Source organism: Choloepus didactylus, chromosome 3 (genome assembly GCF_015220235.1).
Source record: "Choloepus didactylus isolate mChoDid1 chromosome 3, mChoDid1.pri, whole genome shotgun sequence".
NCBI lineage: Eukaryota > Metazoa > Chordata > Mammalia > Pilosa > Megalonychidae > Choloepus > Choloepus didactylus.
This window is the reverse complement of record NC_051309.1, coordinates 165911740-165936457: the sequence shown is the minus strand read 5'-3', so window position 1 is coordinate 165936457 and position 24718 is coordinate 165911740. Positions and strand designations below refer to the sequence as shown.

General features: G+C 39.3%; 1 protein-coding gene across 2 annotated transcripts in view; it reads left to right on the top strand.

Annotated features, from left to right (window-relative positions):
* Positions 1 to 23572, top strand: part of TMEM154 (transmembrane protein 154) — a 41716-nt gene extending 18144 nt beyond the window's left edge. The window contains exons 2-7 of one of the 2 annotated variants that reach the window (XM_037830829.1): positions 620 to 877; positions 966 to 1004; positions 6652 to 6679; positions 7897 to 7982; positions 9747 to 9804; positions 20071 to 23572. In XM_037830829.1, coding sequence (XP_037686757.1) covers positions 620 to 877; positions 966 to 1004; positions 6652 to 6679; positions 7897 to 7982; positions 9747 to 9804; positions 20071 to 20263 — 662 coding nt within the window. In that variant the 3' untranslated portion in view covers positions 20264 to 23572. Of the gene's footprint in view, positions 1 to 619; positions 878 to 965; positions 1005 to 6651; positions 6680 to 7896; positions 7983 to 9746; positions 9805 to 18724 lie in introns of both variants that reach the window. The other variant, XM_037830830.1, reaches the window with a different exon arrangement.
* The last annotated feature ends 1146 nt before the right edge of the window (positions 23573 to 24718 follow it).

Genomic DNA, 24718 nt, shown 5'->3' with positions numbered 1-24718 from the left:
TATTTTTATAGAATCCAGGAGGATTTCTGTCACATAATCTCAGTGGCAGACTCAGTTCTATAAAGTATGTGAGACCTGACACAAATCTAAGCAGTCACCAAATTTTAAAGAATTATTTTCCATTCATAGGTAACCTTTTCATTAAAAATTGGGACACAGAGTGTATTCTCTTACATCTGAAAGTATTATGTGGCAAGTTCTTAAATTTCAGTAAAGATGAATGTAACTTTATTCAGACATTTTATTAAGATATCTGGACACCTTTTAAATAATAGGAGATGCTCTGGAATAGCATATCACTTGGCTCAGGAAATCTCCCTCGACATGACAAACAGGCCCAATGCCCTTTGCTTAAACGTGTCTGAAGTGTCTGGTCAAGGGTAAACTGCCTGTATTTGTGAGAGGTTTATCTCTGGGCTCTGATTCCATGTTCAATACTCTCCTGGCTGAAGCTCCATTTATGTTAAATCAATACTCTGTGTCACACTGAACAGGAAGGCCAAATATAGTGGATCAAGTTCGTTACTGAACGCAGCGAGAATAAATTTTAAAATCGTTGAAAACGTAACATCCTAGCTTTGTCTCCATGGCAATCTCAATTTTGTGCATGTTCCCACAGGTGATGAGGAGGAGCTGGAGCAGTCTGCAGATTTACCTGGGTGGGAGGAAAAACAGAATGAAGTGATTATGCCCAGCAATTTTTCTACAGTGCCCACAGAAACAATAACTGCAGATATGAATTCTACCCACGTGGATGCAGAGGCAAACCAGTTAGAGTTTATACTAATGGTGTTGATCCCATTGATTTTATTGGCCCTCTTATTTTTATCAGTGGTACTCCTCGCAATACATTATAAAAGAAAAAGGACTAAGCAAGGTAAATATTTAATGCATTCCCATTTTCCAACAATCTTCATGTGTTAATGACCAACCAATGAAACAAAATGCTTTCTGCTTCTCCACAGAGCCTTCTAGCCAAGGATCTCAGAGTGCTTTACAGACATGTAAGTATTATCTTAAAACCTGCTTGGAGTTGGGGATGGGGTAGGAGATAGAACTGAAACATTTTGAAGTCAAGCAGCAAGGACTACGTATAAAATAGTATGCAGTAAGTGATGCATTTCAATGAATTTTTCAGTGTGTAATAATGCCATATACTTGTCTTTTTTAAAAGGAAGCATGTTATGACCTTAAATTGAAATAAAAAAATAGAGTGCTGCCATCTTTGCGCCTAATCCAGGTGAGGGCTCTGTATAATTTTGGCCAATAGGTGAGTGTAACATTTCCCTACTGTTGGAAGAAAGGGAGTAAAGCGGTGGGTCAGATTAGGGTTAGGGATGGGAAGGCTGGAGACCTTGAGATTCTACCATCTATATTTTTGTCACAGATATTTTTTTCTCCCCCATCCCACAATTTGATATGAAAAAGGCCTGGTCGAAGCATTGCTCTTGTTCCCATTGAAGCCATATTAACTTTTATTATGAATCTCCCTACTAGTAGGCTAAAGCAGACTTAATTTTGAAGATTACTCTCGATGTGAAACTAATCCCAGGTCAGAGACATACTCTGAGAGTATCCAGTTCTCATTATAGGAGCATCAAATACTAGGTTTCAGGGTTGCTCCAGGTCCAAAGCAGACTTTCCTTGTTCTGGTAAAATGATTCAATTTTTAGGTTTTTAAGTTGAAGCTTTTAAAGTCATTCAAAAAATTACACCAGGGATGAGAACCTCTCTACTGAGGTACATATTCGTAAGCTGCACAGCCATTAACAGGGCCTCTCTGGCTTTGTGACCAAGCCCTCGGCCTGTGTGCATCCTCACTCACTGTCCTGGCACCAGGAAGAGGGAGCCTTTAAGCTCTGGGAAGCAGCTGTAAATGACCATGTTCGATTATACCAGGAATTAAGGCAAATGCGAGCTGGGGGAAGAAGCACCGAAGTGGATTTTCTTTTGTGGCAGGGGTCAATATAATAGATTCCAAGGAAATAGTAAATACGCATGCTTCTTCATGGCTTGAAAATTCAGGGTACCCAATAACAGTGGTCAACAGTGAGGTCCTTTGCAAGCTAAAGCAAAAATCGAAGCAAACAGAGGGACCTGGAGTGCAGTTTTTTTAATCTCAAGAAAAGTAAGAAACTCCTGCCTCAAAACAGCCCCACAGCTGGTCGCCCCTAATGGAGTCATTGTGTGTATGTGGGAGAGGTTTGGACCTCCAACCCATCAGACAGTCATGTGTTCAGGATCTAAATCCAGAAATCAAATTTTTTGTTATGAGACAGTCTTTCAACTCAAGAGCCATTCACAAGGGAGAACAGGCTTTGTCCTCAGATGTGGCCCATGCATCTTTGGCCATAAACATACTTGAAGTGTTTGCTTTTCCAATGTGTGTCTTGCATTTTCATGATGTCTCTATGGTTTATCGATGCTATTCCTTCTGTATAGAATTCCTTTCTTGTCTGCTTACCAAACTCCTATTGAATTCTCAATGCCTTGTTCCAAAATTTTTATGAAATTTGGAGTAATCACTCCCCAGGCAAAATCAATCACCACCTTTCTGTGCTTCATAGCCCTTTGATAATTTGTTCACACTTATTGATCACAGTATTTACATTGTCATAAGTTGGTTACTTGTCTTTCTTTCCTATGAGGTTATGCTCCCTTTAAGGACCAAGATCTTGTCTTACTCTTCTTGTATTAAAGCATTGCTGATATAGATGAGTTTGAGAGCACAGACTCTGGAACCAAACTGCCTGGCTGGCTGTTGCACTTTCCAGTTCTTTGACCTCTAGGATTCAGTTTATTCAACTGTAAAATGGGGTTAATTCAATACTCACCTCATAGAGTTGTGAGAATTAAATGGATTCATAGATGTAAAGCACTTAGGACAGCCAATACTTGGCACATTATAAGTGCTAAATAAGTGTTCGTTTATTACTATTACTCCTTTTACATAACACAGTACTTAGGCCAACGTATGCAGTAGCTGCTCAATAAATGTTTGTTGAATGAATAAGTCACTGCAAGAATGTTAAAAAATTTTTTTAAAAAACGCAGAGTTTTTTTAGAAATCACACATTATCCTCAATACAAATTGGTACATTATTTTTAACTGTGCCTCACTTTAAGAAAGCACAACACAGAAAACTTAAAATTTCAAGATTTGCTTGTCACAAAAGTTTTTGATAGAGAACTTTACTTGAATTTTTTCTTCTAATAGCCACTCTAATATAGCTACAGATCATTAACTGCTTAACAGAGGCATCTCTCCAGACAAACTGAATGCTAAAAAGTTCTCAACCCCTAGTAATCGAAGTCTACTCATTCATATTTAACATTACAATGCAAGGCAATAAAAATATACTTACATTTAAAAATTTTGACTTTAATACAATATTTTCAGGAAAATTAAAACTGCCAAACTGGATCAGACCAGCATTTTGCTTGCAAAGTCCCCAAAAGAATGTTCTGTGGGAGGGTGTGGATACCTGCCTGCATGCAGAAAGTTAGGGAAAGACATCGTTTCTCTCCCCACCTGCCTAAACAAAGCTTCTTATATTCTTCCACATCAGGAAATGATTCTTTAAATTCTACAACTGGGGAGGGTTTGGCCAAAATTTTTAGAAAGAACTCTTCATCCGATTGGAAATCACCCTTTTTCTTTGGGCCTGTCCTTTTCATTTCCAGGAAAAAGGAAATGTTGTGTAGTAGTAACCTGATGTTCTGCTATATTCTTTCTAGACCTCCAGGCATTAAATTTGCAGTTGTTGTTATTTAACATTTATTAAATGTCTTGATGTGCAGGGAAGACAGCTGGTAATGAGCCACACTTTAAATGGCAGCGTGGCTACGTGATGCCTGGCTCTGCTTAGTAAATCTGCAGAAAGGGACTTTTGCTCACTATTGAGCACTGAAACAAGATTAGGAAACTGGAGTCTCCTCCTGGGCTCCTGGCTACCCCCCCACCCCAATGATCCTTCCATCAAGTGCCCAGAGGAGAGGAGCTGGGAGGAGGGTGAAGTTAGGAAAGGCCTCTCAGGCTAAGTGGGTATAATGTAGGAACTGAAAGAGGGGGACAAAGTGGGTTGGAGGATGTGAAGTAGAAGGCCGCAGGAGGGAAAATGGAATCAAGTAGGGACAGAGGTGGGGGGGGGGGCAGTATAAGAGCTACATTTGCTTCAGGGCTACGAACGGAGTACTTGGATATTAATAAAGAGATATAGGCCAGGTGGAGTAGAGTGGGGAGGGTCTGATTGCTAAGGACAAGTAATTGATCTCCCTCTGGTTTAATGCTCTGCTCTCCTGCACTCTCCCAGATGTTTTCCTGTTGCCATGGTGGCAGGGGCAGGGATACCGGCTGTGGAGCAGGGACGATGAGGGCACAGAAGGCTTTTTGCTTTGTTTTCATATTGATTACAGGAGCTTCATATTTGGTGCATCTGGGGCACTTTTGTAATGGGTTTTTAAACTTTTCCATCATCTGCATGGAGGGCTGGCTTTTGCTTACCACGAAGCCTGCAGGGAACCCAGATTATCAAGATAAATCCATGGATACAACGTGGGGCTGTGGAGCCACTTGCTCTCTGAGAAATTAGTGGGGGTTAAAGAGCAGGAAAAAAGAAGAGGAAGGAGAAGGGAGTAACAAAACAGGGGATCCTTAAGGGTCTCCTGTCGGGGGTGTTCCATTGTGTGGGGACCTTATTTAAAGTAGAATCCCCAAAGGAAATAGCCTGTAAATTTTATGAAAAATGTAATATATGAAATATAAGATGAAGTTACTCCCCTTTCCCTCAGTCTAAGTTTCTGAGGAGTCAGGTATCTGCAGGAAGCTTCAGAGTCCTACTGAGGGGCAAGAAGAAATAACATTCAGCCCCTCGAAGACAAACAGTGATGGCATGAAACTGACATCTGTGCCCAGCTTTCCTGGATTAGCAAGGCCATGAAAGCTTGCCAACCCACAGGGAATTATAGTGGCTCAAGGCTGCCAGGAGCTCAGTTCCAGTTGCCTGCTGTTTGTGTTCCTCGCTGGGGACATGCCTTTCTGCATGCCAGACAAAAGGGGCCCTCTGATTACCAAGCTTCAGGAACATCTGACCATTTGGTGGACACTCTGCAAAATGATTTGCTTTTCAGTGGTTTTCTTATAAAAGATGGCAGCGGGCCTATGGTATCAGCTCACCTGACATCTAGCCTTGTTTCTCTGGATGCGTTGGCCCTTGTATCAGTTTCCTAGCTGCTAAAACAAATACCATACAGTGGGTTTGGCTCAACAACAGAAATTTATTGGCTCATGGTTTCAGAGGCTAGAAGGCTTGTTTCCTCCCGGGATCTGTATCTTCCCTCTGACTGGCAATGCACACAGTGGCAACTTTGCCTTTCTCTTCTGGGTTCCTTTGACTTCCAGCTTCTGGCTGTTGGCCATGGCTCTGTGTCCAGTGTCCTTTGCATAGAAGGGCTTCAGCCATATTGGATTAAGGCCCACCTGCATTCGGTTTGAACACACCTTAAGTAATGACATCTTCAGGAGTCCTGCTTACAAATGGGTTCACACACACAGGACCAGGGTTTGGCCCCTGACATGCTTTTTGTGGGGGACATACCTTTTGCACAGTCTCTTTTGCAAACAAGGCAGAGCTCGAGCTGGGGGCATCAGGCTCTGATTCTTGCTACATGCTCATATGGAGTCTGATACACAGCAGAGCCACTTTGCAGACTGCTGTCAGACTCTCACCTTAACCAACAGAAACCAAAAACCAGTCTTTTGGCAGTTTCACTACTATGTCTGGCCAAATCCAAAAGATTGGACATGAATTTGACCCTAGGGCTGAACAACCCAGATTAAGACCTATTCATTTATTCGATCAATATTTACAGGCTCAATGGGGGTGCCACAGTGAGCAAGACAGACACGATCTCTGCCGTTTTGGAGCTTAAGGTCTAACAGAGAGATGGACAAAAAGATTAAATGGATGAATTAATTGCAGATTGGGGCAAATGTTTTGAAGGAAGCAAACAAGGTGCTGAGCTGGGGAATAATAGGAAAAACGGGCCCTGCTTTAGGTAGAGGAGGTGGGGGAGGCCTCCCAGGTGAGGAGAGAGTATTTAAGCTGAGACTGGAAGGCTGTGACCAGCTCAGCCATGCAAAGCTCAGGGGTGAAAGGAGATTCCAAAGGGGAGCCCTTGATGCAGCACTTCACATCCTCCTCTGGGACAAAGGAACAGTGTCATGATATTTAACGTGGTTTGTCATAAGGCGGTGAAACAACAGTGTTCCTTAACTGGGATATTTCACTGAAGGAGCACAAGGAACAAGCTCTCTTGTTTAGGCCTTCCTTTCTCTTCCTCACTACTGTTTTCCTCTTGACTAAAGAAAACAAAATGAAAAATAAAATAAAATAGCAAGGATGAGAATCTGATCTGAACTGAGACATCCCAAAAGACCATGTCAAAAGAAAACAGATTTCACACCAATTGGGATCTCATTTTTGTTTATGGCAAGCCGCATTTGTTTGACTTGGAGATTAATTATTGCATCTTTAAAAATGTAATTTATTTAGTCATTTTGTCTTCTTTGAGCTTTAGTTGTTGCTCAAATAAAAAGTTGTTTACAGACAAAACAAAGCTGATATGACCTTTACATTTATTCTCTTTTAGATGAACTGGGAAGTGAAAACGCCAAGGTGTAAGTCTTCCCCCAGTGCTTCCAGAAGCAGCTCAGTTGTCCACAAGACTAGTTAGGGAGACAAGCCGATAAGAGAAACATCTGCCCCTTTCAAGGGTGTTGTTCTTGTGACACCTCTCCCGAGATCCCTTGCTTCCCGGGCACCAGGCGACGGCCCCTAGCGGCCCAAGGGAGAATTTGCCAGGCGTCCCAGCCCTCAGTCCATTGGCGCATCTGGGCGGGGGAGAGCGGCGGATCTGGTTTATTTCCTCCTCCTCGGTTCAGAATAGAATTTTTTCTGACCGCTATCAATTCCAAATGCATAGTAATTAAATACTCTGAGCCTGGGTGTGTTTCAAGGACATCAATTCATTTACTCAGATTAAAAATGTTGTCAGCAGGGAAGATACTTGAGCTGGTATCAAAGCAGAGAAGCCCTAGAAGAAGCTTAGAATTCACACTTCGAGAACAGCCCTGGGGAAAGCGTGGGATGGGGAGAGGGGAGGGCGGGGGAGAGGGACTGGATGGGGAGAGACAGAGATTCCACCCAAAAGAGTGATCAGGTGCGATGACCACCACGCGGCAGCCCCCACACCCACATTTTGCCCACTTCCTCTACACAGTGTACTGCCTACGCAACCGCAGTTCAAAGCTGGTGGTTCCCCCACCTCCATCCCAGCCCCTTCTGCACTAACTAAACGGCTCCAGTGTGGTAACTGTGCCCTCTGAGCCCCGTCAAGTGAGAGCAGGGAATTTCTGAAATCAACGGTTCCATTTCTTCTAGAGAGGAAAGCCTGGGAACTGAAGAAAGGGTGATAAAAGGAGCCTGTTAACAGTGGCTTCTTGACCTTGGGCAGTGAGCAAAAACCCCAAGGAAAAGGAAGTGAAATTAAGCAAGGCTAAATGCTAAATGTGGCAACTCCCTGAAGAGCCTTGTGGCGGAAGCCTTGTACCTCCAGGGGCTCTGTGAGAGTCCCCCTAGGTTCCCTTTGCAACCCAACCCGCTGGGTTTGTGCGCCCCCAATATTTGGATCAGTGATAGATTTAGGTTGTTTTCCTTTTAGCTTTTCTTTCTGTTAGAGTTTGATGTTCCCCAAGAGGGCAAAGCCCCCAGGCTACCTTGAAGTGTGACACTGAGTCAAGTTCACCTTCCTCAGAATCAGCATTCTAGGCTCTACACAAATGAAATTCGGCATACTACATTTTTATTCAACATGCTTTTTGCTTTCTATCTCTAGCCCCATTTTTGAAGAAGACACACCCTCTGTTATGGAAATAGAAATGGAAGAGCTCGATAAATGGATGAACAGCATGAATAGAAATCGTACGTGCTGTTGTTGTTTCTAAAGCTGTTTTTTCTTTTTCTGTCTAGTAATAGAAAACTGCAACAGTTTTATAAATACCTCAACCAAATCCTGGAGCATGACAGAGCCCAATCCCACATTAGATCTGGTGCATGCATAAAATAAACCTGGGTCTGATGTTCCTTAAATATTCTGTTTAATTACTGGATCATTTGTTTCCTCTTATTTCTGTACAAGTTTTTGGAATGATCTTTTCCAAGGAAGGACGTCTCTGAAACCTAATTTTCTGAAAAAGTTAGCATCTGGAATTAACTTATGTATTTTCAGAATCTCAATATCTATCATTTTAATCTCTATGTGGATATAAAACTTCATCAAAGAGTTTACATAGATCTCTGCTTTTCAATATCATAGACATTAGCCACACATAGCTATTTAAATTTAAATAAAATTAAATAAAATTAAAATTTCAGTTCCTCAGTCACATTTTGAGTGCTCAGTAGCTATTTGTGGCTAGTGGCTACTATTATTAGTGCAAATTTAGAACATTTCCAATCACTGCAGAATATCTATTGGACAGGCTAATACAGATGGTAATATATATCTCCATATAACTTAATTTCCAATTGATATCAAGCAAAAATTATAGTATATTTTCCTTAAATCAATATTTGAACTTAAAAATAATGGCAACTGATTTTTCTGTTTTTATTCCTTTAAAAAGCAACAAATTACTTTTTTATTACCTACAATAAATTAATAAAAGCACTACTTGTCATATCATTTGTATTTTTAACATTTACTTTAAAACAATACTTTGGGGTCTGCCATATTCAACAATCTATAATGGAGTGCTCACATCCAGAGAACTGTTATTAGAATTATTGTACCACAGGCTTATCAAGATGAACTGTCCAGAAGATTAGAACCACTCAACTAACTTGTACAATTTTTTAACAGCTTTTCATAATCCAATATTGAGGGAAGAATAGCTCTGTAAAGCATTTGAAGATCAGGATGGGTCATTGAGATAGTTTCATTTTATTGTTTTTAATTTATAAAAATAATATATATACACATAAGAAAATTTGGAAAATGCAAACACAGTAGAAAAAAAGATTTTTTTTAAAGTCCACCATCCAAAATCGACCTCTCTTAATATTTTGGTGCATTTCCTTTTGTGTCTGAGATAACTGTCATATTAAAACATGATCCTTTTACTCTCCATAAAACCAGGAAACTGGAAAAGGGCATTTCTATTTGACAACTAATGCAGAGAGTTACCTTGATGTATAGGTGATAGATCCAGTTTTTTTTTTCTTTTATAATAATGGATGGTGTGATGGGAGAGAACTCTGATGATTTTAAGAAGGTTGCTCCCCCCACCTTACCTGCTTCTTTTCTACTGTGCAGTCTGACTACAGTCATTCTGCAGACTCATCAGGACCTCAGATGAAGCCATTTTATTGCAGTGTCTATACTGAAACATGCAGATTCACCCTTTGGAGCAGCAGTGGGGTTCTGCAGAGACTGAATAACCAAGCAGTGATGAATTGTGCCCTTTCCAACAAGGGCAGAGGCACGTTGAAGTAGTGTATCTGTGCCTTTTCCATTTCAAGAGCTTTGGCATCATTAATCTTTTAACCTTCAGAACTCCCTAGCAAGGCCATTTCTGCACAAGTAACCACACAGAGGGGGGAAATGTGATGCTCTACTGTGTGGGTTTTGTGGATAGGAAATAGAAATCGGTGACTAACAATGAGTTTGTTTTTATTCTGTTCTAGCCGACTTTGAATGTTTACCTACTTTAAAGGAAGAAAAGGAATCAAACCACAACCCAAGGTACTTCTAATTTCTACCATGGAGTATATGTTGAGGGGTAGAGACCATAATAGAGCACTTTGGCTCACCTTCTCTTGTGTCTGTAAATTTTGAGACAATTTACATAGATGCATATGTGTGTAGTGTGGAGAAAAGGAAGTGTGAGCTATGAGAAATAGAAGACCACAGAGTAAATATCCTAGAAGCTCTTTATCTTTAAAAATAAATTAGTAATGACATTTTCTTGTCCTTTTAAAGAGACACTCACTGTCAAGTCTGCTTCTATTTTAGTCGTAAAACTTTCTGATTTTAACAAACTAGGTTTGTTTACCGTGGATAAATAGATGTTTGGTAAGGAAAATGGAGGGGACAGTTTCAAAGTGGGTGACTGCAAACAAAAGGGAGTAAAATGAATGTTAAAACAAACAAAAAAAACCCACCTGGATTGCATTGTTAAAGGAGAAGAATTAAAAGAGAATGAAAAAAACCAAAACCAACAAACACCATATTCCGTTCTACCGCTAGGTGGCTCTGCTTGATAGAAGATTTTTAGCTTCTGGATTTGGGTGTCGCTTAGCACTCCACAGTTTCGTTTAGATTATATTATCTTTTGTGAGACTAGAAAGGACCATCCTGGGAGTGTTTTTTATCAGAATTGTTAGGTCAGGACGAGAGAGGTGCTCACAGGATGTAGAACTGATGATTCAGTGAGTGGTGGACTGGCTCAGCAGAGCAGCCCTGCCATCCTGGGCGCATCAAGTTGTCGGCAGGGATGACCCAGGCATGACCAGAGAGAAGAGAACTTGAGCCCATGAATGAGACAGCACAGTCCTGTCAGAAGAGAGAGAACAAACCTCCAGAGCAGGGTAAACACCGCCCACATCCTCTCCCCTGATGCTAACCAGAGGTCCTGTGTCTGTATCTCTTCGGGTATTAAATGCTTCCGGAACACAGTCACCTGTTGTTGGGCAGTCCCCAAAGTGGAAGCACTGCAAGGGAAGATTGATTAGAAAGTGATTGGAGCAATCAGATGTCTTCTGGACACTTTTTTGTATCTTTCACCAAAACTTCACCTAAGAAGTCGCCATCTTGTTCTCTCCCTACCTCACACCACCACACTCCCACTCAGGCAAACTTCAGCCCTGAAACCTACACCATATTGTGGATTTAAATCAATGTTACCTCTCCAGGTATTTGCATGTTAAGTTTCAACACTGGTTCAGGAAAGAGTTTATACCATTTAAGTTACATTAACAAGCAGGTGTGTGTGTGTGTGTGTGAAGCCAGGGGAAGGACTGCAAAGGGCATTGCAAAGGGATCTTTTCCAAGTATTTTTATCTTATCTAAAAATAGAACCATGTCCATAGTTTTTACATACCTGCTTCTTGCTCTCTGAAATTACTGGCAGCATAGTAGAAGTTTAAAGTTTGTTAAATTGTTAAATTAAGATTTGGAGGATGGTGAGTGGTTGGTTATTTAAATAAGTTCTAGCTCCTTACTGCCTATAAGGCAGAAAGCCTTCACCTATTTGGAGAGCTGCTCTCTGCTACATTATTATTTTTAAAAGGAGTGTCTACATTCCTATCTAGCTTTAATTCACAGGATGACTGTCAGGCCTTCACTCATTCCCTGTCTCTGAACCCAGGCCCAGCAATATAGAACCAGGAGTGATAAATCCCAAGCCTTTGGTTGACACAGAAACTTTCCGATAATTTCAAAGGGTATTGTGATATTCCAAAGTAAAGTTCATTTGTATTCATTAAAACCTAAGAAACATACGAAGCCCTCAGAACAAAACCTGGCACAAAGTAAGCCCTTAATAAATATTGGTTACTATTAATAACTTTAAAAGTCATGTACAGAAACCCACTGCCTTTTTGGGATAATAAGCTTCTGTCTTAAAGCCCAGGCAAGCCTATATTGGTGGATGGAAATTATTGTTCCCCCTGGTGTCCTTGGTGATTTTTATTTTGCGGTGGGGTGGGGGTGGGGAGGGACATCACCAATCCTAAGAGATGAGGAATTTGCTTGATATCCCAGGAAGAATCTGGAGAATTTGGGTTCTTCTCCATTACTGGTCTGAGTCCACTAATGTTGGTGATTTCAGAATAGTCTTCTCATCAAGGTGGAGTTTTTGCAAGAGTATTAACACCTTATAGTTTGAATAATCTTTTCTGTTATGATTTCATTTATGTTTCTTTCTCCTATTATCTTACTTACATTGATAATTGTAAAACATTTACTTAGAATATCTAATCCAGGACAGCAATTAGATTTGTTCCTTCTCTAAAAGCTTGTGAATCATTAGAGAGATGCAGGTGGAGTGCACATTGGTCATTGGACTTAGAATCTGATGAGTCGTTTTAAGACCTGCTCTGAATACTTGTTGGTTCTTTGTCCTAAAACAATTCATGATAGTGCTCTGAATTTCAGTTTCCTCATCTCAAAAAATAGAAACAGCAACACCCGTGCTTCTAGTTTCACAGGATTATATGGGAGAATAAAACCACTTTTGTAAGTTTTAAAGCACCATGCAAATGAAACTTTTTTCCTAAGGAAAGTGTTCTCCCCTTTCCCATTGACTTTGACTTCTCCAAGTCATCCTTCCTCTGTCATTTAAGCAGTGTACAGATGAATTCAGTGCTTTAGAAAGTATATCATAGGCCCAGAAGATAGAATGTAGTGGACAGCACACTACCCCGTCCTCCGCTTAACTAAGACTCTGGCATATGTTCATAGGGGTCAGCCCTCTTTGGTGCTAGAAAGACACCCCTGACACAGAACCTCTGCTGTACATAAAGTTTGCTTTGTTTCTAGGGAAAAGGAGTCCATCTGGTCACCATCCTATACTTCATAAGTCTTTGTACACAAAGACTTCAACCCTCCAACCTTCTCTTATTAGGGTCCACAGCTTCAGGTTTTTCTATTCCTTGTTCATTCCCAGCCCTTGTTCATTATTTTCCCCTGTCCTCAGTGAATGGGCTTTTTGGAGCTGTGGAATCAAAAGTTTAGCACAGAATTTTAGCAAGGACCAGAGATGGACAAGGCACCATGGGACATTTATATTGTGATTTTCATGTTTTTAAAAACTCAGCAGGAAAAGCAACATGAAAGTGTTGGGCTAGTTGTAAGAGTCGAGTTCTATATTCTTATTTCCCACATGAGCATTTTTCAATGATTCATACCTGTGATGTGCCAGGCTTGTATGAGATACTAGAAAGAGAGTTAGTGGTGTTCCAGGAGATGGGGGGAGGGCAGTGGGCGTGGGCTGCCCTAGAGTCAAGGAGTGTTTCATCATCGATTATGTTTTAAGCATCGCCAGCACCTGGTGATAAGAAAAAACAGATCTGTTTAGTCAGTTTTATTATTGTTTTAAAATTCTCTATAGAAGGTACCCTCCCTTATTACCTGCTCCCCACTCTCCACAACCCCTCAAGCAAATGCCACCAGATATTGGTCAAAACAGGAAAGGCTTATGGTTATTGTTGAGCTTACAGTCTAGCCAGCCTCTTGTTTTATTGAGCATCTAATATGTGCCCAGTACTGTCTATACCATGCCAAGATAACCAGTAGAAAACGAAATAATCCATCTGAGTAAACCTGGAACTCAGTGAGGTTAAGTGATTAATCCAAGTTCACACAACTAGTTTGTGATAAGTCTTGATCTAGAGAAGGATTTCTTTTAAAACTGCGTTTTTCATTTTCTTTTATTAATTAGTCAAGCAAAAGAGATATTCCATAAATTAAAAGACAAGCTATAGGTACAACCATTAAACATATATTTATGATATGTGAAGGTCTGTTTTGAAATTCTCAATTCTATTCCATTAGATTTGTCTATTTTTGCACCAGTATCACGCTGTTAATTACATTAGCTTTATAATAAATTTTATTATTTTGTGTCATAATAAAAAGACAAGCTATAGATTAAAAAAGGAAAAAAAAAATGAAAAGAATACTTAGCAACAAGAAAGCCAGTCTCATTGAGGCTAATACTATATTTGGTGAATGATATGTCCATCATCCAGTGCAGTCACTGACAAGACTGTAACTATTAATTGCCAGAGAAAAGCAGTTTTGTTGAACTTTTTTTGTCCTCTGTACTTGAGTAAATCTCTGTGGTCACTTGCAATTTTTTTCTTTGTTTATGAGATTCTTCCTTCTTTTCTTCTCTAATCCCTTCAAAATGGTTTCAAATTATACTTCAGGTCAACAAGTATTAAGTGCCAGCTGGTTTCCCCCAAATCTGAGCTAGGTAGGGTATCAGGGATACAAAGTAATAAGTTATAGTCCTGCAGAATGGAAACCTCAAACAACACTGTTAAGATGTTGTGTGTATCTATACATACGCATACACATACACACACTGTTAAGATGTGTGTGTATGTGTATATGTTGTGTGTGTGTGTGTCTATGTGGTGGGTGAGGGAAGATGTTCTAAATATAACAAACCATAGCATTGCTTAAATAGTGGCCAGACCATGTCTATTCTATGGACATGGCCTCTGCATCCCTGGCTACTTCTAGGCCTGGCTCTGATGTTAGCCAGGTATGTGGCCTCAATTCCCCAGCTAGGCCTCTTTCGGGAAGGCGATGAGACAATATATTGATGAAAAGAAAGGGAGCTAAATCCAATTGCTACATGACTTTGTGCTGACTAAACTCTGTATTCTCAAAAACCAAGTTAGAGAGTAGCATGGCACAGAAAAGGTTTAGTGTAGGTTTATCGTCATCTTTGGAACTAGGGAACACGAGCTGTGGTCATAAAGAGGGATTGGTACATGATAAACTGATGACGAGAACAAAGATGACTTATCTGAAGCCGACTGCAACAAAGAGCAGGTATATGAAACAAGGTATTAAGAGTTGCATTTGTCCTTATTTTACTGGTAGTGTTCCAATTCAATGCTTTCTCAAAAGACAATAACAATAAGATGATGCTTTTTAAGCAATTCTCTTCCTTTTTAGGGTTTGTCAGCCCTAAAGTCTTTTGGGAAAGGTGTTTCACATTCTTAGAATATCTAAATAACACTCCTAGAAAAATTGCTCACAAATGTCACTGCTGCTGTAGATAAATCGCTAAAACCACACAGTAACATGGAGGCAAGCAATCCAAGGTTGAAGTGAAATACTTTATCTGTTGCAATTCTATGGCAGTTTGCCACGATATTTTTAACAGGGAACTCCAGGATTTGCTGAAGTTAAAAGCATCTAGGCTTATTTGATCATTTCACAGAGATGATAAATAGCCACAAAGAAAGCAGGGAACACATCTAAAGGAATAGAAAATTAAGGCATGAGCGTGTGAGAGAGTCCCTCCAGGCTCCAGGTTGCTGACTTAATCACTGGCCGGATGTCCATTGCCCCACAGGTGAGAACGTGCATGTGTGATTGCTACACTCTCGGAATGGCCTGACGTCCCACAGCTGAAGCAACTTGCGCCTACATTGGGATTGTCTTGTCTTGCGTGTGGCAGTCTTTGTCACGTTGCTCACGGTCCCCAGAGCTGTAGCCGTCAGCGCCAAGCTATGAGCACCTCTGCTCCTTGGCGCTTTAAATAAACGAGTCCTTATGGTTGGACAGTGCCACACATTAAGCTTTCAAAATGCTTTTCAGGTGTCCTAAACAAACCGCATTTAAGTAGATTCTTCTTGGAAATTTACAGTTTGCTTTGGGAAATAGTTTCTTAAAGGCTTTGGATATTTGAAGCCATGTTCAAGCTAGTGTTTTACCAACAAATACTTGCTGGTATAAAATCTGCAAATTAAGAATAATGATGGGTCTGTGTGCCAGGCCTGCAGTAGAGTGCTTTACCTGCATTTTTCTCATTTATTCTTTTTTTTTGCTTTAGTGGTGGCAACATATATACTACATGTAATTTTCCATTTTAACCACTTTCAAGTATACAATTCAGTGGCATTAATTACATTCATAATATTGTGCTACCGTCACCACCATCCATTACCAAAACTTCCTATCACCCCAATCAGAAACTCTGCACCCATTAAGCATTGACTCCCCATTCGCCCTTCCGCTCCCCACCCCTGATAAACTGTAATCAGCTTTGTCTCTATGAATTTGCCTCTTCTAGTTATTTCATGTAAGTGAGATCTGTACTTTTGTGCCTGGCTTTTTTTTTCTATTCAGAATTATGTTTTCAGGGTTCACCCATGTTGTAGTGTGTATCAGAACTTCATTCCTTTTTATAGCTGAATAATATTCCCTTGTAAGGATATACCACATTTGTTTTTCCATTCTTCTGTTGATGGACCCTTGGGTTGTTTCCACCTTTTGGCAGTTGTGAATAGCAGGTGCTTCTATGAACATTGCCGTAGAAATATCTGTTCAAGTCCTTCACTTCTTTTGGGCATATACCTAGAAGTGAGATTACTGGAACACATGGTGGTTCTGTTTAACTTTTTGAAGAATGGCCAACTATTTTACACAGCAACTGCACCATATTACATTCCCACCAACAACGTATGAGGGTTCCCATTTCTCCACATCCTCTCCAAAATTTATTTTCCATTTTTTAAATCTTCTCATTTATTCTTTACAATAACCCTATGAGGTATGTAGAATTAATGCACGTTTTATAACTGAGACAAGAAAACTGCAGGCTAAGAACGGTTAACTATCCCAAGGTCACACTGCAAGGAAGTGACTGAGCTGTGATTCAAATTCTGGCCATCTGACCCTGTGTTTTTATCTACTGTATTAAAAAAAAAAAATCCACCCATTAGTAATCTCACCATTAGTACTATCATGAAAGAAACACAAAATGGGAGATACCCTTGCATAAACTCAACAACAACAAAAAATGCTTGGGAAAATATAAAAAGAAAACATTCACATTTTTATTGGGGACATAAAATCCTGAACAGGTGGAAGGATATGCTATGTTCCTGGATGAAAATCTCAGCAATGCAAAAATGATAAGATTTAATTCAACTCATTTTCTTAAAAATTCCAACGCACATTTTTCATCTGGAAGAATTACTATGCACTAATAGCCAGGACAATTCTAAATTCTAAAATCAGGAAAAAGAGCAATTGTGAGCATTAATCAATAATTAAAGCAGTGTGCACCACGAACTGAATAAAAATTATTAGTGAAATAGAATAGAAAAATTGTAAACAGCCTCAAATATATGTAAACATGTAATATATTATAAAAGTAGCATTTTGTTTCAAATGGGTTTTTCGCTAAATAGTCTTAGGACAACTAAGATTGGGGGAAGGGGATTTAGATCTCTGACTCACACTTTACATTAAAATAGCCTCCAGATAAGTTTAAATGTTGAAAGAAAGAGAGAAAGAAAGAAGAAAGGAAGAAAGGAAGAAATAAAGAAAGGCCAGAAAAAAATAGATAAATATTTTGTAACTTTAAGGTGGGGAATGGTTTGAAAGCATGACACCTTACTTGTATTTCCTATTTTTTCAACATTTAGTATGAATTGGCTTTATAATAATTTTAAGATCACTCCTATTATAGCAGCTGGACATAGTTCAGTGTTGAGGACAAAAGAGGGCTTGTGCCCATTGCTATTCAGCTTTGTGTTATAGTCTGCTTATCAGTGGCTGAAATTTCAAGATAAGGCGACAAAAGGAAAACACGTAACTCAGAGACTTATGAGATGGACTTCTGGATCTTAGAAATATTGTTTCAGTACCACCCAATTTCTAAGAAATGAATCCTTCTTGCCCAGTTTAAGAGATATTCAGGTGAATAACTCTTCAGTTGTGAAGTGAAAGGGATCACAGCATATACTTTTCAGATAGACGGTTTCTTAATTTTCAATCAGGTTTCCATTTTAAATAAGCTTAGCTATACAAGTTGTCCTTTTGTTCACCTCCCTGCCTCAGATAAAATTCTGCCCTCCCCATCCTTTCCCACTGATCTTCCTTCCTTATCACAGTTTCTTTCCTTGTCTTCTTGGCAACACAAACACAACATGCACACAAACATACACACAATGACTCCCTCCCCTTTCATGGATATATATGAGTACACACACACACATATACACAAAGGAGTTGCTTCAAAGTCCTTTTTGGAACCACATGGTGTATAAATAAAAGCAGGAGATTTACCAAGGTAGAAGACTACCATGTGGTATGGTCTGTTGCAGACTATACCCGTCTATAAGATAAGGAGGTACCAGGTTGTGTTTATTATTGTCACTCAAACATTGCCTTGCAGATGGAGGTTGCTTTAAGTAGAGATATACTAGAAATTGAATGAAGGGGGTGCAAAACTAAAAACAAAAGCAGGAAGAAGGGCAATGCAGCCTGCTTTCCAGGAGAGTTGGGGTACAGGTATAGTCCCACTGGAAAAAAAGCTGCAAAGCCAGGTATTTGGTAAGAGATCCAAGTTCAGAGCCAGGTATTTGGTAAGAGATCCAAGTTAGAACCAAAAGCACAAATAAGCCAACAGTACTATCGTGTTCAAATACCATAATTTATGTCTAGTCACACTGAGATGCCTGATGATTGAATTCTAAATGACAGTGAGAAGGCACCTCAATCCTTGGTGGGTATGAACAAAAACAGGCTATTTGAAAACATGCCAGGGACACAAACTCTTCAGGGAAAAAAAACACACGGAAATTTTTTTAAGAAGGGGGAGCAGAGGCAATTTGGCATCTTTACTTAGGGAATAGGATTAGATTTAATTAAAGGGGGAACCCTGACTCCATCTGGTTCTCTCCACATCAGCACTGGGGAGGGATATTAGAGCAAGAGCTAGGGATTATTTCTTGGTTTTCATGGATTTCCTCCTCAGGAATCAAATATAAAATGCAGAGGACCTTTGTTTCTGAAATTATAAACTAGACACTGTTGGCTTCCCGACTGTTTATGTTCTCTTGAGTCGCCTCCTTCGTGGAGTAACCAGCTCTCAGTGGCTTCTTGGAAATATACTGTTGTTCTATTTTTACAGTGACAACGAATCCTAAAACTGAATAGTGCTAATGTTTTCCAAGAGAAGCAGCCCCTGAGGGAGCCTGCCGGGCCTGCCAACAGAGGATGAAGAGGATACGAATTTAATTAATTTCAAATCAACGTAGACACAAGAACCTTTGCTTCCAACGCCCACTCTTCATAATGATGGCATCACCTGTACTTGGAAGAATGTGCGATTCAAAAGTACTAGGAAAAGGCCTGGCCACCGTCCACCGCTCCCTCCGAGGGTGGAGAAGGAGGTGTAAGGATGCATTCACTTCTAATCAATGGGCGTTCCCTCCTCTTAGCCAACCTCCAGCTGACTGGGCTATTCTTCCTAAGTCCTTGTCACCTTTCCTCTTCATTCTTTAGGGTGTAAATCAGGACACTATGTTTTATCTATGGTGTCCTTCTGGGTCACCGCATTGCCTAACTAGCTCTGGATAATTTCTTCTGATTATTCAAGTCCTCTGATAAATTACATTCAGCAGGAACTTTTCCCAAGGGGACTGTTATGTGATGGAAAAGACACCAAACAAGTGTTTCAATGTATACACAGTCCCAAGGGACTGGCAAGCTCATTTTTACTTGCCAAGAAGACGCAGAGAGAGGAACCACAGGCCTGCTGGGATGTTGTCTGGTGACTTGTGGATCCTGTCGTTGATCTCATCCAAATGCAGTCATCCTTGGGAACTTTTTGGAGGAGATAGGAATCTTCAATGAAAGAGCAAACATCTTCCTTCTCTGCTAAAATTACCTCTGTGTGTTATCATTTTCTCGAAGCTCACCAGACCTCCCTTACACGTGATGTGTGGGTAGGGAGATGTGCAGGTTGGGGTCAGTCTCTCTATGTCTCTGAGATCTTTAAAGTCATTTGAACAGGAAGTAGCTGTTTCTGTGGCAGATACCACTCATCACATTTGGCATTCTTTCCAGCCAAGCCTCAGTGTCCTCTTCAACACGGTGCCCCAGGAGGACACAGTAAGGCCATCAGAGAGGACATTCTACATGATATTTTTTGACATCCTTGTGCTAGAAGCTATGGCACAACATGCAGAAAGGCCGTTTATCACTCCCACTCACATAAAATCAATCTCCATTTAATCATTATTTTTCTAGTCCTGACCTTTAAAGCAATCTAGCAAATTGGGAGTCCTTAGCTCTTCTAGGACACCTGATATTTTATTCCAGGAAAGGAACAAAGAATGAAATTTTATTTATTCTACTATGCACATATAACTGAGGGGAAATGAGGTTAGCCAGACATTTGCTACTGAATTTGGGGTCTTGTGTTTGAAAGGCTGCCTTAATGCATAATAAAAACTGCCTTTCTCTCCCTTTTAGAATCCCTTTAGCAAGTATTTGCCAGCTGAGCTCTGCTGATAATTTAAAGGCAGAGTTCCAGACCAGAAAAGTTCCTCCACACATTGGAAGATACAATTATCGGCTTGTGTTTAGGACTCATCGCTGCTATCATACTGTCACAGGACTGCATAGAGCTTTGGCAAAAGCCAGTCTTCATGGTATACGATTTTAACAGATTTGTCTGTCATAGTCTCATCAGCACATCCTAAAATATGGCATTTGTATTTTCATTGCTATTTTGCATATTCATATTCAACTTGTGGTCCACAGTGACTCAAATATTTATGCCAATATTGTCCTTACCTGAATTATTGTAACTTGTCTGTTTTTCTGCCTCTATTGGTTACTTTAAGGTTGTTTCTAGTCAATGTTTTGGTTCTCAGAAGGGTCTCAGTTTGCTCCTTTTTGTCTCTAGGTCTCTAAGATATTTGCTGACCACTTAGGCCTTTACAACTTGATCCCACCCTATTAAATAATGAACTTCTGAAGCTCAGAGAAGTGTAAAGGGTTCTGGAATCCAACTTTGATGAAACAATGTTTTATATGATAAAAGTATTCTCATTCAGTATTTAAAATATCATCAAATCCCAGAAGAAGTAAACTTCAGAAACATGTCCTTGAGTTTCTATCAGAGAAATGTACTAATCTCTGTAACAGTGTACGGGCCTCTTTTTTTTTTTTTTTTTAAACCAGGTTTATTGAGAGATAATTCACACACCATACAATTCACCCATTTAAAGCATATAATTCAATGACTTTTAGTATATTCATGGATTTGTGCAACCATAACTATGATCAGTTCTATGACATTTTCATTACACAGGACACTTTTTAAAAGATAGTTTATTCTGGCAAGATACATGAAGTTAGCCTGGGTCAAAACAGCCAAGGATCAATTCCAACACCCTGCATCTTTTTATTACTGTTCAATCAATAGGCCTCATATATAAATATGATAATCTCAAGAATTACTTTTGAGCCCCAACTTACTTTTTCTATTTCAGATTGTTGTCAGCAAAAAACCTTATTAATTTTCCCTAACTAGGTAGCCAATCAGAGCAAAATCTGACTTTAGAATATTTTAAAGATATACAAGTTTCATTGCATTTTTGTACATTTTAAGCAAGCTAGGCTAACAACATTGCCTAGTAGAACTTCTCAGGAAACTTGTTTTAATGAATAAAAATAATCAGTTTGTTACTCTTAACCCAATAATGTGACTTCGCTTCCTGGGAAGGTTGTTGCTTTCTAAACAGGGAACACAGAGCTGTAGGAAACGAACCTGGATCCACCTTGATCTCGATCCATGGGGCCACAGATGTTTCAGCTGATCGCACTCATAGCTCCAGCAATGTAATGGATGCTTTGGAAAGTAGTTTTGTCTACTCTCGTATTTCGATTGTTTAAACTATTAATTCACACCATCTCTGAAGGAAGGCCTTATGTTAAGTAAACATCAAATGTAGATTTTGCTTTCAACTTCTGTCAAAATTAATACAAATTTCTGAATAGAGTGGGGCAACATGACACAGCTTCACATTGGGAAGACTGCTAAAATTCTTACCATGGCAAAAACATTTAAATTTTATACTGAATTAAATGAACACGTGACTTTTTGACACTCAAACACCCAGGATGAATTTTGGGGTTTCCACTTATTATCTACGACAGGTGGTCTAGAGCTGCCTTCATTTATAGACTGCGTTTCTGTGATGTTACAGTAACTAAAAGAGTCATATATTTTAGTGGCATGCAATCAGTCAATTTGGCCATAATAATTGCATAACCCAAACAACTCATTGCCCAATGTATTTATTTTTTGGCACCTGTTTGGCATGGCCTCGATATGGCGTTAGCTGGCAGCGCAGTTTTATTTTCTTCCTAGTCCTGTTGGTGGTGGTGATTTGTGGATACCTGCATTTCTTTGCCCTATTTCCTTTTCACAATAACATGTGTCGTGCTCATGAAATAGCAATCCAAATCATTGGGTAAAATAGAACTTTTTATCAATTTTAAAGAAACTCTAAGATCTTTTTGAAATGATATTTCAAGGTAAAATTCCTAAATCAAAGTGGTTAAAATAATAAAAGGACTTTAATTTCAGTGCAAGTACAAGATTAGAAATACAATATAGAACTGTTTAAGACAACCCAGGGCATATGGATGTTTTTTTAGTTGGACTTAAGGTGTGGGGGTTCAGTTAATTAGACTTGCCATTCAATTATAATCATTGGTCTTTTTACAAAAAGCATATTCTTCACATTTTTCACTTCTTTGGTCTACGTGGAAAGGACTAAATGAATGAAATGTATTGAATACCAACAGTAAGCAAGAGTTTTTCCAGTGTAAAAAGGAGTTGGGAGTAATGATTATATTATTCTGACTTAGGTGAAGCCCCTGGAATGATAAATAACATCAGGAACATGTGAAAACTTTGCATTTTTAATAAATGCCAGCTTTCAGAAAGAGCACGGATTATAGTTATTCAACTAGTTAAAAAATAATCTGGTAGAGCAGTCATAATTTAATATGTGCATATCTTGTATTTAAAGTTAAGTGAAAATAATGTAAAAAACAAAACAAAACAAAAAAAACAACCCTTAGTCTTTTTTTTTTAAAGCAATGTAAAATATTTCTGCAATAGGTCAGAAAGATCATCAGATGTCATATTTATCACCTGGCTTTTTTTTCCCAGCAATGTATAAATTCTACCCTGTAAGTCTCAGGTAAGAAACTGTACCTTTGCACAGGATAGAACCAATTTGTAAAACTATCAAATTTTTAGGACTGATTGAAGGCTTTAGGTTTTTTTCTCCCACCCTACTTCCTGAGAATAATGCATATAATATTTTTTCTTCATGACTTAGAGCTTTATAAATGTCATGTACACATGTATGCATACATAAAAACTATTCTTAGCTACATTTTAAAATAAAAATAAATGAGCACATGTATATTTATGTGTTACATTGCCTATTTAGTGGTGATAGACTGAAAGCATTTCTAAATTTAATTGGCAAGTAAAGCACTATAAGACAGGAAGAAAGACTATCTCCTACACTAGTTTCTATGTTGTAATGTATATTGATATTTAAAAGTTTATTTGAAAGCAAGATATTTGTTTACTAAAATGTTATTTACTAAGAGTAAAAAGGTGAATTGTGCTTTCTTCTAAAGGGAAATCCTTTTAACTTTACTTCTGTGAATATGAAAGAAAATTGTTAACTTCATAATTGCACTTTTTTGATCCATATACCTCTATAAATAAATGAATGAAGCCATACCCAATTCAAAAAGTTCTTATGGAATTTAACCTGCTTTATACAAAACTGTCTAGCCTAAAAATTATTAGGTTTTCTGTGTATCTACAAGATATTTTTGTATATTCTTGCCTTTTTGTTCCTTACAAAACATTTTTAAATTGAAGAATGAAATTTTAATTGTAGGAATGTAATTTTTAAAAATATTTTTAATAAAAATAGAAAAATCTTGGAGATAAAACCTTCCTATTCCTTGACTACTCACTTTTCTTCATACCTTTAATTCTAATCTCAGCTTCCACACCTTGACAATGTAACAACAGTTAGAGTAAGACTGAATGAAAGATTCATAACATGTAGATAACATTAAAATATAATGTTAAGATGCATTCTTACAGAACACAAAGACCAGGCCGTCAGTACACCAACAAACAGCTGGCAGGAAGAGTCCTCCTGAAGGGCCTAGCTAAGGACACGGCATCGATATACCCCTCAGGCTGCTGCAGTGTGCGCTTCCTTCCTATTTTAACCAGAACTTATTCAATGGTGGGACAGATTTGCCTGGAGGTGGCTCAAACCCACCGAGTTAGGGAAATGATGCAAAGAGAGAAGAATAATCTTCACTGGCACATATGTGGATCAGTCAGGAATTAAATTCAGCCCCTAGAGATATAAAATAAAATTGATTTAAAAGCAATGGTTTTTTTCCTCACTGTAAAAGAGTACAGAGGTAAGCAGCCCAGGGCTGGTATGGTGGTCCCTGGTCATCCAGGACCTGGATTCCTTCTAAGTTTCCTCCCCTTCACTAGCGCAGAGCTTCCACCCACGGGATCCATGCATGAATCCATGGCTGCCATACTCCCGCTGTGACAGTCACAAGAAGATGAGAGAGGGAAATAGCACGCAGATGAGACTTCCAACCAGGGCAGCCACTTTTAAAGAGCTTTCCCACCAGCCCAATGAAACAACTCTCCCTGTATCTCATTGGCAACCTTTATGCAAGGCAGCAAGGGCTGGGCACATTGTCACACCCAACAGTAAGGGCATCTGTCATAAATGACATGTGGTTAAAGATATGTGGCCATCCCAGCCACAAGGGGCAAAGCACTTAACATACATCATCTCATTTTTTATGCTCCCAATAAACGTATAAGGTAGGTTTTGAGGACTTAATAACTTGTCCCATTCTCTCCAACCCCAAAGCACATGCTTCTAACCACTATGCAACCCTGCCCCCCCCCCCCCTTACCCCTAGTAATGAGCAATAGGAAAATGTTCAAGATGGGGTCAGTTATTGTCAAGGAGCCTGAAGATGGGCACAGTCTGAGCTAAGAAGTAACAGAGGCTACAGGACCACAGTAAAGGCA